The sequence below is a fragment of the Myodes glareolus genome, chromosome 19, assembly GCF_982192425.1.
Source record: "Myodes glareolus chromosome 19, mMyoGla1.1, whole genome shotgun sequence".
NCBI classification, from domain to species: Eukaryota; Metazoa; Chordata; class Mammalia; order Rodentia; family Cricetidae; genus Myodes; species Myodes glareolus.
Window position 1 is genome coordinate 15899282 of NC_142044.1, and position 15916 is coordinate 15915197.

Sequence of the window (15916 nt, forward strand, 5' to 3'; positions counted from 1 at the left end):
TTGGGGTTCATGGAGGCATTTCCATAAAATAAAGTATGTCAATCCAAAACACTGTGCAACTAAGACAACACAGCTTAATACAGGGAGCTGAGAATAAAGTCATTAATAACGGCTTTCTACACCTGAAGAACCCTTCCCGTCTACACTAGGGGAGGGCTGACTCAGCACGCATGTTTAAGGGAATAAAGGCGCACCACACAACTGACAGAAATATCCGCTCATGGCAAAGCAAAGGTCTAGAAGAAGCCGCAAACAGGATGAACCCGCCCAGCGCACTACCTTCAGTAGTCTGTTATTCCACAGAGGCTGTGCCGGCAAGGAGAAGAGCTTTTCCACACCTCCTGTCTCTTTCCACATCATCAGCTTCTTGGTGGGCGGGGCCAGGTCCAAAGTTGTGACAATATCAGAATAGTCACTGAGCTGGGCTCTGATTGTCTTACTATCCAATTCTTTGACGCTGTCAACAATCAGCTTCCTCTTCCTTTTGGCTTTTGTTTCTTTGACTAGAACAAAAGAATATAAAGCCATTTTCCTGAGAGACCAGCCTGGAACATTCCCTCCTCCTCACCCCCATCCTGGCCTGGTCATTATCTTCTGCCTTTCTAGACACAGACCTAGGAGCAAGACCTAATGAAGACAGCATGACTAAACAGATGTTTCTCAAGCATTATTTACAGAGATTTCAACAGAAATTTCCTAAGAGCACAATTAAGTTCATAGATTTTTACCATAAAACTGGTAAAATAATCTGACTTAATGCCTTAGAACACACAGCTTTATTCTGTAAACAGCACACACCCTACTTGTCAAACGTGAACTTGTACTAAGTTCTGATATTTTCTTTTGAAATTGTGCAGATTTACTGTTTATTTAGTCTTTGCTTTCTAAGAATATAATTATACCATGTTCCCCCCTTCTCTTATATTCATGGACTCTTTAATTGTTATTGAACATATGTGTGCATGTGCACATAAATTTAACCTGTTCAGTCTATATAAAGTTACTTGTATGTTTGTATGTTTTCAGGGCTGACCATTTGTTAATGATTTCTGTTCTTATTTTGGAGACCAGGTCTCACTGTACAGCCTTGACTGGCACAGAAGTGATACGTAGTCCAGTCTAGTCTCAAATTCATAGAGATCTACCTGCCTCTGCCTCTCGGGAACTGGGATTAAAGGCGAGGGTCAGCATGCTTGGCTGTCCTTGAATTCGCTCTGTAGACCAAGCTGGCTTTGACCCAGAGAGATCTGCCTGCCCGTGTCTCCCAAGTGCTAGGATTAAAGGCCTGAGCCACGACTGACTGTTGCTAGCGTTAACATTTTTAAGTGTGCTATGAAAAGGAACTAACTTCATGGTGCTTAATTTTTATTTTGTTCAAAACAGGCCAACAACTTAGAGGAGCTGTAAAATACCCAATATCTAGAGTAGTCTGAGGTGCCTAGAAATGTTCTAGTATCTTTTTTGACTTTATTTACTTGGCTTTTATTACATAAATTATGATTCATAAATAGCAGCTGTATAGAGCTGACCCACACATGACAAAGGGGAGGGAGAAGCCCAGGGCCTGGAAGCACCATTAGGACGAGCCTCACATTATTTCTGGTTCTCACCACTGTGGAGAGCACCACCTGCCTCTGCACAGAAACTTCTGGGATTAAATTCAATCTCACTGTCACACTTTATAGTCCATACTTTAGGTTACTCTCCATAAAAAAAACCCAGTCTTACCAAAAATAAATTTTTAAATAAAGGTACTTTGATCTTTTTTTGATATGTGTGTTTGCAGGAATATATGTGATGATCAGAGGACAATTTGGAACCACTGGTTCTCTATTACCACCATGTAGGTCATGGGGATTCAATGAACTCAATCCTCAAGTTTGGTGGCAAGCACCTTTACCCGCTAAGCTATCTCACCGACTCCAAGATTACCAATGTTAGTATGCAAGAACCACCGAAGACTAAAATACACAACAGCAGAAAACCCGTTCTGTAATTTTACACCGTGCAGCTCACTGTTCAGGTCTTCCACAAGACACCCAATTATACTGGACAAAGTGAAGACTGCGATAACTCTATGTACAAGAAGCAGCAGAGAAAGACAACACCTAGGATCTAAAGTTCTACACACTGTGGAAGCCAAGGATTCACTCACCAGTTATATCAATGGGCTCCAATGCAAAAGCTTCTTCCTCATTTGGGACAAGAGTTGTCTGGTCAGTCATAGTTGGCATGGGTTCAACAGGATCCACCGAATCAGGGCTATCAGGTCCACCCACTGTAAAAGCAACACAGTCATAACAGACTTGGGTGTGACACGCATAACTTACAAATGGAAAAAGAAATCCTGTTCAGGAAGTGATATAAAACACCATGGGGTTTAAGAAAACTAGTATTTTCCAGGCAGCCCCTGGAGTTCAATGTACAAAGAGGGGACTAGCAGAGTAAACAACACTGAAAACACGAGAACTAACAATCAACCCCAACCGAGCCGGTCAAGGGTATTTACAGTTTACCAAGAGCTACAGCCATGTTTTCATCTGTTTTCTAAGGTGTCCTTTGTTGCTGCGCCACCACCCCAAGAATCCCGAAACATGAAATGCTCACTTGACACATTGTCGTCTTCATCCATATCATCGTGTGCGGGCTGCTCTGGCAACATGACCCCTGTCTCAGACAGGGCAGGGGGATCGTCAAAGATGCCACCATCATTATTACTTATAAGTTTGTCATCTGAAATAGTAAACGTAACAGTTAAGATCTGAAAAAGGTGCTAAAACCACAATATCTAATCCTGGGGGGAAAATATTAGGTTTAAGAGGATCAAATTTAAACCAGTATTCAATTTGTACTTGTTTCTCCCAAGGTAGTTTATAAAAGGATAAAACAGTATCTGAAAAAATTTGTCCATCACTTTTATTTCTAGTTCATATATTCATAAAACACGTATATTTATTCGATATCAAACAACAGCCTGAACAACTAGCAATTCAGAACTCTGACAAAAGCATGCACACAAAGCTGAACAATTTTGGCTAGTTTTCTAGAATGCTCTATGAGACAACTGATCCCAATTATTCACCCATCTATATTGAGATAGCTGCTTAGGACTCAGAGTTGGTGGCTATTCTGAAACAGAACTGAAAAAGAGATGACAACCCACCTAGAATACCACCATCATTTCCTTCCCCGAAGTTATCATCTTTGTATTGGTCTTCATACTCTAAGTGGTTGATTTTCTCGTTCAGATTGCTGGTGCTCTGCTCGGGCTCCAGGAGGAGGTTGGAGGCGCTCGTGCTCACTAACATGTCGTCATCCTCAAAAGCACTGCCTTCCCTCATGATCTCGCGGTCGTCCATCCCAAAGTCACCTGCACACAAGGGACACGTCAGTAGCTGTGCAGTCAGAAATGCAACCGCTACAAAAGCTGATGAGTTATTACAACTGTGATGCTACATTGCTTCCTCAAATCTATTTAGTGGCAATTATTCAAATATCCGGTTTAAACTTTGCACCTCTAACAAAATTCAGACCTGAATCTAGATTTAGGTTATCAGAATTTATTTATATAAGGGAAACTGAACATGCACAATTAACATTCACAGACTTCAACTTTGCTACAAAGTGCTGCTATCCAGAAAAGAATGTGATTGAACTGCCAATTGGACCACTTAAGTTTTTGAATAATGTTCACAATAATGCAATTAACTGTTCCAAAATGGCTAATTCGAAAGTGAGCATAACTGCACCAACTGGACTTTCCCCACGTCAAGTACAGGGAGCAGGAAGCACAAGCACACGACTCTGGTACATTAACAGACATAATGCCTTACACCCCTTGTTTGCTACAGACTGCGAGGCGAGTTGTTGGGCACAAGTTAAGACAATTTTTCTGTCCACAGGGAAATAATTTTAAGCCTACTATTCTTTGTAACTCCTGGCAATATAACAACATAATTAAAATCTAACCAATAATTAACAATTTGCTTTTACCAAAATCATTTTCCTGTAGGATACTGATGTTTCCAACCTCTTCTCTCATGGTTATCTCTTCCACTCTGCTCTGGTTCAGGCTGAACTGCTGGGCGACATCGATGTCACTGTAAAAGAAGTTCAAATACACATTATTAAGTTTCATAAAGCACCCCATGCTTCTCTTTATACCCTATCAACTTTCAGAAGTCTAATGCTTTGGCCAGCAAATCTCAATACAATCCAAATATGATTTGAAAGTCAATTTCTTTTTATATTTTCAAAGTCATTAATGATAGCTAAGCAAAACATATTCAACCACCACCTAAGGCAATATGGTATTTACTCAGAAATGATGAATTATGTGAGTATCAGTTCTGAAGCAGGATCCAGATGAACTCTAAATTTTCCGATGCTTTCATGAAACTTGTTTATCTACTAACAACCATCTCTTGTATAATTTAAAAGCACATAATGTTATTCATTGATGAGAACACTACTGGCAAATGCAGAAACAAATGATCAATAAATGGCAAAGAAAAAAGAGATACAGAGCTAGAATGCTGAAGACTGATGTTTATTAGATACATCAACGAAATGCAGTCTGCAGACATCATGGAGCACCAAACCCAAAAGAAAAACCTACCCTACACCCCAGAGGGAAAACGCAGAGACAACTGGGGGACATACAATGCTGACTGGATATAAGAACCACCACCTCGGGTGGTGGTGGTGCACGCCTTTAATCCTCAGGTGGTGGGAGGCGGAGGCAGGTGGGTCTCTGTGAGTGACTCCCAGGACAGTCTAGTGAGATCCTATCTTGAAAAACAAAACCCACCAAACAAAAGAATCACTGGAATTTCTAAAGCGTATTATTACAGGTGCTTTACAGATTAAAGACCACCTGCTATTAACAGAAAATGGGAAGTGAGTTGAAGCTAACATCCCCTTAGTAAAAAGGCTAAAGTAACCGAGGTTTACAGCGCTCATCTTTAGGGGAAAGGGAGGAAAGCTGGCAGTCAGTGCCCAGCCATAATTGACACAGCATGAAAATTGATAGAAAAAATTAATTAGGAGTCAGCTATTTTTTTTTAAAAAAGAAAATCTGTTGTGAAATAAATGGAGAATTTAGTGTAAGAATGATGGAACACGGTCAAAGAAGCCCTGTGAAATTTTGAGACCCCAGTTTCTTCAGAACACGGATTTGCTCAGAATGTGTTTTTGTGCTCCTGCACGTGTAGTGGATAGGAGCTTACTCCAGCTGTTGTTTGATGTGGGCTGCCCCTCTGTATGCTGTGAATGTTTTATAACCACTGGCTAATAAAGAAGCTGCTGAGGCCTATGGGAGCGCAGACATAGCAAGGCAGGACATCCGAGCAGAGACAGAGGAAAACACGTGTACACCTGCCATCCCATGACAGCCAGGTCTGACTGATGAGAAAGAAGCAGCACGCAGCAGCACACTTCCACGTAACCTTTTCCTCTGAAACGTATCCTCAACGACGAGACTTTCGTACTTCTCACAAGATAATGCACTAAGTTTTCATACATACTTTTTTTTTTTTTTTTTTTTTTTGGGTATTTTGAGACAGGGTTTCTCTGTAGCTTTGGAGCCTGTCCTGGTACTCGCTCTTGTTTACCAGGCTGGCCTGGAACTCAGAGATCCACCTGCCTCTGTCTCCCTAGTGCTGGGATTAAAGGTGTGAGACACCACCACCTAGTTATACATACATATTTTAAAAATTAGAGCTTTCAGTACAGCTTGCTAAGACAACCAGTATGAAACTGTAATAGATTCTCTGAAAAAAAAAATCTTGAAACAAGTTGCATGTGAAGAATATACCCAGACCAGGCTTCAGGACGCGTAAGCTTTGCCTAACCCCACCAGGATTCTCAAACTGTAGCTGTGCTAGATGTTTATAGCACATGATTTTCCCAGAGAAGAACAGTTTCTAAATGGTATGTTTTATAATTAAGATCAACACTCTTAAATAAGTACATCTACTTTACGCAGCTAGAAGTCACTCAGTATCTAACACAAAGGCAATGAATACAAGGGAAGCCAGCAATATGCTAACCATCTACAAGATGAGGGAGCAAGGGAGGAGGAGACACAGAGAGACATACTCTAAGTCTGGCAGTGGCTGATCAAAATCATGAAATTCTTCAGGTAGAGTAATGGCATTGTAAGCTGCTTCCCGATTTTCCTCCGGCAGATCGACAACACCTGGAAAACAGACGAAGGCTCAGCTAAGTGCAGGTAACACGTGGGCCAGAGGTAACAGGACAATTTCCTGAGGTCGCACTAGAGAATGATGGTGGCACATGCATCCGGAAGCTAGAATTCTTGCTTTCTGCTGTCCTATTACCACGAGCCACACCACTTGTTCTACAGAAACAGTCCAGGTACTGACTGTGCTCTAAGCTAAGCATGTCAACAAACGAACACTGTTAGTTTTTTACTTTTTACCATGAAGTTTATCAGGGGCTGGATGAATGGCTGCACAGGAGTATAATAAATATACATTATCTTAATCTCATCATGTTTTCCTTGCAGTGTGGAAGCCAGAGGTCTAGGAAGAGGACAAGCACTCACTCCGTCCTTGAGCTGGTCTCTCTTGAACTGTGAAGCTCAACAACTAAGATGAACAAGACATAGCAGAAGTCCCAGGATCCTGTTCTCCCCCAGCACTGGGATCAGATGTTACAGAACCCTGGTTTTTGTTTTATTATAATGTGGGTACTGAAGTCATGACCCTCATGTTTAAAGGGCAAGAAAACTAATTACTAAGTCACCTCCCTAGCTCAGTAGTTGGTTATTTTAGGAGAAGAAGTAACACTCAAAAGTTTCCATGATAAAAAACATTTAAAAATAAGATGGCAAGACGGACAATGGTGGCACACACTTTTAATCCCAGCACTTGGAAGGTAGAGGCAGGTGGGTCTCTGTGAGTTCGAGGTCAGCCTGTTCTACAGAGAAACCCTGTCTCGAAAAACCAAAAATAAAGTAATTAAGTATAGAGAAAAACAAAAACCAAAATATTATTTAACATGCTATCTACAATACACTTTATTCAACAAAAATTAAACATTATGTGGCTTACTGTTACGTATTAAAACAGATGTATTAGAATACAGTCTTGATACAAACTATACATAAAGCATCCCCTTATATATTCAAATTATTATTATTATTGAGACAGGGTCTCCTCCTCAACACATAGCCCACAGATTCTGCAAGTCTGGTTGGTCAGAGAGCCCCAGGGATGATCTCATCTTCTCTCCAGTGTAAGGATTAGAGGCAGGTGCCATCATCCCCAGTCCACATTCAGATTATTTAATATTTCATCAGCGTTAAAATCACAGACTGTGAATTCAGAAGAACACTCCAGGTACCATTTACTTAGATTGGTAGAATCCAATTCTAGAACCAAATCTTAGCCCAAACAGGGCAACAGTAACAACATGACAAAGCGCTAAATGAGACGTCTCAGGATGAAAGGTACATTAACACTGTTCTGGAAAAGTAACCCAAATTCCCAGCTGCATTTTCTCAGTCATCACATCAGCTCTGGTGACTCAGTTGTTGTGCGCAAGTTGCTTTAGCTATGAAAATAAAACACACCCCCAGAACATGTGCTTAGTAGATCCCATCCAAGGTATGGGAAACCCCACAGGTTAAAAAAGAAAGAAAAGCACAATACCTGGCCGGAAAGCCATCTTTATCTTAATGAACGCTTCATTACAGTCTGCGAGGAGGTACTTGGCTTTCCTGTGGTAGATGCGGACTACTCCCAGGAGGAGGTGTCCTGATGTCCGCAGTGCCATCTTCACCTGAGAAAGATTACAGCCAAGTGTACTTTAAATTATAGGGATTTTTCATTTTTTTCCTCATACCTTGTATGATTTAAAGTTAGTTAATAAACATCTGCACTGTACCATTTACTGCCCTAACCTAACCCTTAACATAGACTAAACAGCAGTAATTCACGAATTCACTTAGACATAAAGGTAGCTGTGAAGCAGGAAGCAAATCTTCCCAGACTTTACCAAGGCCAATGTGAATTGTGATTCTTTTTCAGAATCAAAGATTCCTAGCCATAAAGTGATTTTATATCATCCCTGTCTGTAAAAACTTGTTATTGACCAGGCATGCTTATACAGTTAGGCCAACTGAGAAATAAGGGTGACGTTTGCTGGGGAATTTCCAAGACAGACTTGGAAAATAACAGAATGTCTTTGTCCTTCTCCATCCTGCTCTGTGTGTGAAGAGAGGGAAAGGACAGGGTTCAGGAGCAGAAGGCTTTGGCTCTGGGATGTACCTCGGTTGCTAAGCTAATCAGATCTGTCCCTTTAACACTTTAAAAGTAATAAGCCACCGTTTATTACTTTCTATTACTAGATTAGAGGACACAATAATGACCCAAACAGACACACTATTAATGACCTAAACAGAAGTCTTCAAAGTCCTCCTGACTACAAGAAAAAAATAACTTAAAGAATAAAAAATATGAACTAAGAGTTTCCCGGATGGTTTTTCTAGCTCATACCATAAACTTAAGCTTCCAAAGTTCTATGGTAAAACATGGTTTTTGTTAAAACAGGTCTAAAATGAAATTATATGCATTGTTACTCAAAGTATGCCTGTAAGTTATATGTGCATACTGTATTTTCTAAGAAACTATTTGTAATCTTGTCTCTGTATTTATGGTTATCTTATGTGATGTGAAAGCGAAAACAACAAATTTGCTAGTGTAAAATTTAAGACACCTTTAATTAAAACAAAGCTCATCCAGGAATACAAGAAACATATCTAAACATAAAGGCAATAAACAGCAATTCAACAACCAGCATCAGACTAAATGGAGAGAAACTCAAAGCAATCCCACTGTATTCAGGAACAAGACAAGGTTGTCCACTCTCTATATCTATCCAATATGGTTCTTGCGGTCCTAACTAGAGCAATAAGACAACAAAAGGAGATCAAGGGGATACAAATCAAAAAGAAACAAACTCCCTATTTCCTGATGATATGATAGTTTACATAAGCAACCCCAAAATTCTTCCAAGGAACTTCTATAACTCATAAACTTTCAGTAATGTAGCGGTATACAAGATTAACTCAAAGAAATCAGTATCCCTCCTGTACAGACGATAAATGGGCTGAGAAAGAAATCAGAGAAACATCTCCCTCCACAATAGCTACAAATAGCATAAAATATCTTGGGGTAACTCTAATCAAACAAGTAGAAAACCTGTATCACAAGAACTTTAAATCTTTGAAGAAAGAATAAGACACCAGAAAATGGAAAGATCTCCCATGCTCTTGGGTAGGCAGAATTAACATAGTAAATATGGCAATCTTACCAAAAGCAATTTACAGACTCAATGCAATAACAATAAAAATCCCAGCACAATTCTTCACAGACCTAGAAAGAATACTCAACTTCACATGGAAAAGCAAAAAAACCCAGGAATTGCCAAAGTAATCCTGTACAATAAAGGAACTTCTGGAGGCATCACCATCCCTGACTTCAAACTCTACTTCAGAGCTACAGTACTGAAAGCAGCCTGGTATTGGCATAGAAACAGACAGGAGGACCAATGGAACCGAATCGAGGACCCGGAAATTAATCCACACACCTACAAATACCTGATTTTTGACAAAGAAACAAAAAATATCAAATGGAAAAAAGAAAGCATATTTAAGAAATGGTACTGGCATAACTGGATATCAACATGTAGAAGAAAGAAAATAAACCCATATCTATCACCATGCACAAAACTCAAGTCCAAATGGATCAAAGACCTCAACATAAAGCCAGTCACACTGAACCTTATAGAAGAGAAAGTGGTTTTTAGACATAAAGCAAAGGAAACCAGCCTACAGTGCACAATCCCAGAGAACCTAGACAACAATGAGGACCCTAAGAGAGACATAGATGAATCTAATCTACACGGGAAGTAGAAAGAGACAAGATCTCCTGAGTAAATTGGGAGCATGGAGACCATGGGAGAGGGCAGAAGGAGAAAAATATATAGCTCAATAAAAGCAGTAAAAACAAACAAACAAACAAGGCTTTGTTCTAAAAAAAAAAGCTCATCAAATCATGTTTATGTGGTCTAACGGATTTTCAAATTACAGATGGTACCAGTACCTAAGAAAGATACCACCTATTCCTTTTTTTTTAAAAAAAAATTTATTTGTTTATTAAAAATTTCCACCTCTTCCCCGCCTCCCTTTTCCCTCCCCCTCCCTCTCTAGTCTTAAGAGCAGTCAGGGTTCCCTGCCCCGTGGGAAGTCCAAGGTCCTTCCTCATCCATACAAGTCTTTAAAGGTGACCATCCAAACAAACCAGGCTCCCACAAAGTTAGTCCATGCAGTAGAATTAAATCCCAATGCCATTGTCTTTGGCTTCTCAGTCAGCCTTCACTGCCAGCCATGTTCAGAGTGTCCATTTTGATCACATGTTCCATTGCTCCTAGTCCAGCTGGCCTTGGTGGGCTCCCATTAGATCAGTCCCACCGTCTCAGTGGGTGGATGCACCCCTTGTGATCCTGACTTCCTTGCTCACGTTCCCCCTCCTTCTGCTCCTCATTTGGACCTAGGGAGCTAAGTTCAGTGCTCCAAAGTGGGACTTTGTCTCTATCTCCACCCATCGCCAGATGAAGGTTCTATGGTGCCTATTCCTTGTTTGGAATGGGCAACTTCCAAAATGTTTAACTTCCTTGTACAAAGGGTTTTCTTTCTGAACAGTTTGGTTAGAGTGAGTAAACAAGGCAAGACATGTTTTAAAGCAAAAGGATGTAAATACAATTAAGCATGAAGACCACAGGCTGAATGTTCCAGTAAAGGTACCTGGGCTGGTTCTTTTAATTGAGGAGTTGGGGAAATTCATATAAGATGGCAGTTATGATAGAGCCACAAGCCTGGCACAACCTCAATAAGTGAATCATTTCCTCACATGAATGCTCATCAAGGCAAACCAAGTTCCAGGTCAGGTCACCATGTCAAATTAGCTTCACACCATATTCTAGTAAAACAATAAAAACCCAGCTAGAAATGACTTAAAATTTGAAGTGAGTACTTTGTACTGTCTTTTACAGTACTGCTGAGCTGTCTCCATGTGTTAGCACACTCATCTATCAGCCTCAGCTTTTCTGTAGTATACAAAGTACTCTATATGTACTACAAAATCATCCTTCAGGCCAAGTACTCTCAGTATTTATGGGTGCTAAAGAAAAGAATGCAATCTCTTCAGTTTCTACTTATCATGAGTACATCTAAAACAACAACAACACCCCGAACAAACAAAACCACCTTCCATATTCCATATAACTGGACCAGCTGTGTAAACTAGTGCAACAGGAAGCTTACTGTTATAATATTAAATTTATCAATTAGGCCGTCAATTATCTTCCTAAATACCAACCTTAAGGACAATTTAAGGATAAGCGATTACTACATGGCTGGCCACCTTAAAAGGGAAAACTGAAAACCCTCAATCTTACCATCTACAGATACTCAATATCCTGATATACATTCTAGCTCTTTGTGTGTATATGTGTGCATGTTTTCATGTACACATACATACCGCGTGTGCATAATCTATATCGTTATGGATAAGAAGAATGGCTACATTCAAACCTCTCTTCAGAGCTCCAGCACCACTGTCTGCTACAGTACTGTAAAGAGCAGCTTTCACTCCCATGTAAGTAGATAGTTCCCATACATTACCCAGCTCCTACACTAGTGGCTCACTATCAACAACACCCAACTCACTGGTCCATTTATACAATGACCCAAAGTTCACTTATGGTTTTAAAATGCCTCGAAGTTTAGATGAATGGACAAGGCCACACAGTCGCCATTACAGCAAGGAAGCACAGTTTTACTGCACTAAAATCAAGCCTACGTCTGCCTGTCGTAACTTCTGTCTTTCCTCAACCTTTCACTTTCTCACTACATCTTAGCTGTACCCTTCCAAGAGCGTCCCATAGCCAGAGCCATGCAGCAGGCAGCTTTCAGAGTAGTGCAGACCATACCGCAGCTTATCAGCTCATCTACTCAGGAGAAAGCTGCTACAAACACCCTTTAAAAAAAATAAAACAAATTAAATACAGACATTAAGTCTTCAACTACTGCCGAGTAAATACCAAGGGAAAAGACTCATGGCTTACAATGCAGAGTGACTGAGCTATTCACATTTCCACTAACAATAAAGGTGTTTCCGTTGCTCCACATTCTCACTACCATTTAGTAGTCTCGGGGTTTTGGATTTTGGTCATTCTAATAAATACGTGATGACATTTGGTTGTTTTAATTTTTACTTCTTTGAACACATGATGCAGCAACATCTTTTAAACATATTTACTTGCTTTCTGCATACTTTCTTTGATCAAATTTTGATTAAAGTTTTTGGCTTATTATATAATTTTTTTCTTTTGTTAGTCTGAAGAGTTCTCTGAACATTGTGAACAATTTTCTCCCAACAGTATCAGTCTGACTGTCCTTTTGTTCTCTCAACAGCATCTTTTAAAAAGTAAGAATGTGCCTCAGTGTTGGAGATACATTCCCAACCCCAGAGAAAAATTTAACTGAACTCAGTTGTAAGTTCTTTGATGGGCTATACCTTTGGTGCTACCTCTCAGAAGAAATGACCAAACCAAGGACAACTATTAATAAGCTATTTTCTCAGAGTTTTATACTTCACATTTTAGGTCCATGGAATTAACTTATTTTTGCAAGAAATAAGGTGTTTCCATAACGCAGATAGCATTTGTTCTAGTACTGCTTACTGAAAAGATGACTCTTGTTTCCTCCTCTTTCAGCTCTGAGCTCCAGGCCTGAACAGACTAGTCTTTCTTCGCGTGCTCTGCTGTCCGTCTGTAATGGTTGTGTCCACAGGACCAGAGAACTAAGAGCTCGAAACCTAGAAATAATGTACACTCTTCCAACAGAGAAAGCCTAAGCAAATCACACTCAACTCAATCAGTGACTTTTCTAGACTGGAAACCCTATAATGATCTTAGGAATTATTTCATCTTGGCTGAGGTCTGTTTCCAATCCTGTAAATTCTGTAGATAAGGAACTCTGATGCCATGCAACAATTAAATGGGCTATAAACATGCTGTTTCTGAATGTAGTTAATTACAAGGCAAAATAGCTTACTTTTATGTAAACAATAAAGCTAATCTGTCTGTGACATATACACCTACAATATTCTATCAGGCAAACAAAATACTATGAAAGGATTCTCTAGAAGACAGGACTATTGATAACTTTTATTGTCTGTCAAGTCTTCATATTGCTAAAACTTCAAATTAGAACTGTCCTCGCAAGACTATTAAAGAAATACCCACACTCTCAGTCAGTACCATAAGCTATTAATTTTAAAACCAGCCAAACTTATACGTAACGAAAACTTTAATCCCAAGCCCTCCACCTAAAAACAAACTTTTAAGAACAAGTCTCTTTTCATATTCAGCATTATTTCCCAGATATAATTCCCCCACAATAAAGATCAACTCTGCATACATCAACACCAACGTGGTTCAGGCTACAGATGCTAAAAAGCGTTTCTCAATGCCAGCCCACACATTCTGATCATTATCACCCTGAAATGATGAACAGGAAGACACGAAGGACACTTGGAGACTCTACCTACAGGCTCCCCCTGCTTCCACACACACTCACAGTTTTTCTACAAGTTCCGTTTCACACATGAATACAAAGTAGAAAAACATGCCTGGCCCACACCTACCTTTGGTGAGATGATGCTCTCCACACTGCTCTCCAGGTTACACTCAAACACATGGGCTTTGGTTAGCTTCTTGTCCCAGTGGGCCGCTAGCCAAATTTTGGCCAGCGGCCCTCTTTTACTGAGGACAAAATGTGCGTAGAACATTTTTCTTGTTTGCTATGAACTAACAAGAAACCTGAGGAGAGAAGAAAAAAAGTTATAAAGTTTTATGTGAGGATGGAAATATTTATTAAAATATGTAAAAAAATATGAAAACTCTAGTTTCCTACATTGAGTATAGGCATAAGAACAGCTGGAAAGTACAGTAAACACTGTACAAAATAATCCTATTATTTTAATTCGAGGGGACGGCCCATCCTCAAGTATTAAGATGTACAGGTAAAAGGGTCAAACTGTTTTTATGACTTCCTACTTTAAGACTGTCACCAAAACTCTTATTCTAAATCTAACCAAGTATTAATTCTATTTCTAACCTAATTACTGACAGTAGACATAATTCTGCTTATTGACTGGTATCTAGATGTAAAGAAAGACTGTCTAAGCTTAGCATATATGAGGACATGGACTCAATCAATCCCTAGTACCACAAAGAAAAACAAACCAATCAAAACCAAAACTACAGAGTAAAGAAAGGCACCTGCACAGGCAGCCTTCCAGTCCACTCAAGCAGAGCTGAGTAGATGGGCCTGGCCCGCTGGACAGGTGGAACCCCATCACACCTAACTTTTTAATTTTTCTTTTGACTACAAAACTTGTCCTTTATGTTATGTTAACTTCCCCCTTCACAGGAGATGGTAAGCACACCTCCTTTAATCAAATAAATTTCTGCCCTTTTCTGAAATGTCGGAGGCACAAACATATATTTGAAGACAGGGTTTCTCTGTGTAGCTTTGGAGCATGTCCTGAAACTCACTCTGTGGACCAGCCTGGCCTCAAACTCACAGATCTGCTTGACTCAACATCCTGAGTGCTGGGATTAAAGGCATGCACCACCACTGCCTGACCGGAGGCCTTTTCTTTAAGAAATAAAAAGTTTATTTTTAATAAAATGACTAGTTTTGGCTTAAGAAAAAAAAAAAACTCTGTTCAAGATCAACTTTTTTTTTTTTTTTAAAGATCGACTCTTTTAAAAGTGATTTTGTGTGAGTGTTTTGCCTGGATGAATCCACACCACACGTATGTCTGGTGCCCATGGAAGTGAAAAGGGGAGGATACTTATTAGACTCCCTCAAACTGGGGTGAGGGATGTGAGCCATCATGTGGGAGCTGGGAACTGAACTTGGGTCGTCTACAAGAATAACAAGTGCTCTTAGCTACTTAAGCCATCTCTCCAGTCCCTAGCTTTGGTTTTTTATTTTGAAGTGACCACAGATGCACAAATAGCTGTTTCAATAGTGGTATCTTCCAAACACAGACAGTGACACTGGCTTAAACGTGTATCTCGACGCCACCATGCTGCATGTGTAGATATGTGCTCCCCACCACAAACAAGACATACAATGGTCTCGTCTACCCCGGCCCCGTACAAGCCCTGTCAAATAACAGCCTATGCATCTCATTTTGGTATTTTTATACGAACACAAATGATCTAAGTCACAAAGAGTGGGCTTTCTTTCAAACAGTGCATTCCCTTTCCGGCTGAGGGGCTCTCTGTGAGAGGAAATAAACTAGAGTCTACTCAGCCCCTCTCACCCTGTCTCACTCGCTGATAAAGCTCATGTACACACTCTGCATACTTACTGTCAACCAAACTTGTCTGTACAACAACCATTCTTAAGTGTAGTTGCTAGGCAATACAGTAAGAGTACATATGGTTTCAAGGATATTTCAATACAATGATCATAACTACATGTTTTTACAACCAGGCAAGATTATTCTAAAATTAATATGGAGCAGCAAAGCAGCTAGAAAAGCTAAAATAACTTCAAAAACAAACAGGAAAACAGAAAGATTAAGTACCACAGTTTTAACCCTTACACAACTCTCAGTCAACACCTTGGTACCGGCAGAAAGACACACAGGGGAAAACCACAACCAAACAGAGCCCAGAACAGACACGATGCATCTCAAACTGATTTTTCATAAAGATGCAGAAGCAAGTCAAAGCTGGAAAGACACCCGCAACAACCGGACCGGAGGGATTCAGTGAACACACACAGACCCAAGCAGAACAGAAACAG

At 40.0% G+C, this 15916-nt stretch overlaps 1 protein-coding gene across 1 annotated transcript in view; it reads right to left on the reverse strand.

The window, feature by feature from the left end:
- The window catches only part of Rad21 (RAD21 cohesin complex component), a 29731-nt gene that overhangs the window by 6659 nt on the left and 7156 nt on the right, over window positions 1-15916 (reverse strand). The window contains exons 2-9 of the mRNA XM_048457098.3: window positions 13737-13911; window positions 7677-7806; window positions 6100-6199; window positions 3994-4100; window positions 3164-3370; window positions 2608-2733; window positions 2156-2278; window positions 280-503 (exon numbers count right to left, since the gene is read on the reverse strand). Of these exons, the coding sequence (XP_048313055.3) occupies window positions 280-503; window positions 2156-2278; window positions 2608-2733; window positions 3164-3370; window positions 3994-4100; window positions 6100-6199; window positions 7677-7806; window positions 13737-13880 (1161 nt within the window). The 5' untranslated portion in view covers window positions 13881-13911. The remainder of the gene's footprint in view (window positions 1-279; window positions 504-2155; window positions 2279-2607; window positions 2734-3163; window positions 3371-3993; window positions 4101-6099; window positions 6200-7676; window positions 7807-13736; window positions 13912-15916) is intronic.